Consider the following 2,265-nt stretch of genomic DNA (forward strand, 5'->3'; position numbering starts at 1 on the left):
TGATATTTTATGAATGAATATTTTTAATCCTTGTATATTCCTCTTCCGTTCTTTCTTCTGCCATTTCACTTGAACTTAGATCTCTAGATTCTAGTAGTTCGGGCTCTTTCCTTCGTAGCAACTTTCGTATAGTGAGAAGATCGAATATTTGCCGCCAACCTCGAGGCGAGAGAATGGACTGGCATATGCCACCTTTGGATGGATCCTGTTTCCAGAATAACTTCGAATTCATATACCTGCACTGGGTCTGTCATTGTTTGTAGTTTCTCAGATGAGCTTTGTATTTCTTGTTTTTTATAATTGTGCGTATCCGATGCCACCCCTTTGTGTTTCAGACCGTCCGCCTTCCTAGGCATTCTACTTATCCAGACATGATCATCATAGCTCTCTGAACACAATGGCGGCTTGATCTTCTCACCACGTAATATTCTCTCCATGATCGCTCTGTTCGTTTCCGTGTTCGCCAAATTTCTCTCCACCAGCAGTCGCCTAATTCTACACTCCTGTTCCAGTTCCTGACCTCTCTCCATCACTTCCTGCATTGCGCGATCTGCCTTCGTGCCGTTGTAGTATTTTTGCCGGTCTAGAACTTTGCACAAATGTTGCAGCCTTTGTTCCTGCTGTTCGTTAAGTTTCATTGCTCGTCTTCTCGTCACGTAGTCGAGATTCCACAGAGCGTTTCTTACGGACCCCCTCCCGCAGGGCATTAATTTGTTTTCCAGCAAAATTTTCTTATTGGTTGTTTGTGGCATGATTCGGCACGATGTTGTCGTTTGTTGTAAGTGGGTATATATTACCTAAAAGACAAAACGACAATAACACAGCTGAACAAGACGTTTATAACACACAAAGCATATCACCATTCCATTAATTCCCAAAGGACGGGAGTCGATTCACATATTTCTATACATTTTCAAAAAAGTGAAATACTGACCTCTTCTTTTTCATTTTCGAGCTCTTGAACAAACGACCTGGTACCGATCTGAGAGCCGAACGTATTGCTGAATTACGCAAGGCCATTTGCAATGAACACATGTCGCTCTAAGCCAAGTTTCAACACAATGTGTCTTTTTAAAATTATTGTGATGTTTGTTTACACGCCGTTACTTTCTCTTGTCAACATTTAAGAATCGGATACCGATATTTACTTTTTAAAGAAGGATAAAGAACGTGATAAAAGATCTGATTTACATTGTAGTAGTTGGTGTCATGCATTTTTTTTAAAGTAAACGAAGTTCCAGAAGTTTTCATTTTCAAAGCTTTAACTTTACAATTTGATTTCAAAATCAGATGATAAACATATGTCAACATCATGGGCTCTGTTTTGTATACCTGACGTGAACGAGAAGTCTGTACATATTATAGGAAATGTACGTCCTCAGCTCTATCGAGGATGAAGTGTGAATGTATGGGAGGGGGTGGGGGTAAATCCAGATATAACACAAATCAAAGATCAAAGTACTGACAGTACTGAAAGACGGTGGCGTACTTAAAAACAATACAGAGATAGTAATTGCCTGAATGAGTAATCATTAATAGCAATTCATTTATTAGTAAAACGGGGTATAAGAGTCATAGATACTATTAGATAGTTTATTAAACCCAAACGAAGCATGTACATGTGCTTTAAAATACAGTTCCAAAATTGAACTAAGATCATGCCTTTTAAATGAGCACATTTGTTTTCTCAAGAAAATAGAGAAACATGAAACCCATGCACTGTTTTCCTCTTGGGCTTATAGGGAATATTTGAGAATGATCACCTTGTAAAATGGAGAATGGCATTAGAGTCTGTGGCCTTTCCATTTCGAAATATCCATATTTTTCTAGCATGCTCTGGCACTCCAATATTAGATATTAAACTCAGAAGAAACATGCTATTTTTCTTATTACAGATCAAGGTAATAAACAATTTTGTTTCATGATCTAATTACCTAATAAGTAGGGTTTTATTGTGTACCGGTATTTATGGAATGGACAAACGGATATCATATTTATATACTGTTTTTCAAAAGACATTTCAAATGAGTCATTTACCATGTGTTCAAAATATTCTTGCATGGATTTTTAATCTCCAGATTGTTCTCACGCTTCAGATTATTCCAACTTGAATTATAATAGATTCGTGAAATTCTCAAACGGTACCTCATATAGTTGAAATAGTTCTCAAATTTCGATTACAATAAAAACAATCTTGTATATTTTAATTGCTGAAGTATTAGAATTCTCAATCATAAAATCTTACACCTTGAAAAATCATTCATG

The 2,265-nt window shown here is 36.7% G+C and overlaps 1 protein-coding gene across 1 annotated transcript; it reads right to left on the minus strand.

The window, feature by feature from the left end:
- On the minus strand, positions 1-1,401 carry LOC125679057 (uncharacterized). Its single transcript, XM_056162642.1, has 2 exons — positions 935-1,401; positions 1-797 (listed from the first exon to the last, which is right to left on the minus strand). The coding sequence occupies exon 2, from the start codon at positions 750-752 to the stop codon at positions 84-86; it is 669 nt and encodes a 222-aa protein (XP_056018617.1). The 5' UTR covers positions 753-797; positions 935-1,401; the 3' UTR covers positions 1-83.
- Between the last annotated feature and the right edge of the window lie 864 nt (positions 1,402-2,265).

This window comes from Ostrea edulis, chromosome 1, assembly GCF_947568905.1.
Source record: "Ostrea edulis chromosome 1, xbOstEdul1.1, whole genome shotgun sequence".
NCBI lineage: Eukaryota > Metazoa > Mollusca > Bivalvia > Ostreida > Ostreidae > Ostrea > Ostrea edulis.

Coding starts and splice junctions, on each gene's coding strand:
- LOC125679057 (XM_056162642.1), bottom strand. CDS start 752: ATGCCACAAACAACCAATAAGAAAATTTTGCTGGAAAACAAATTAATG.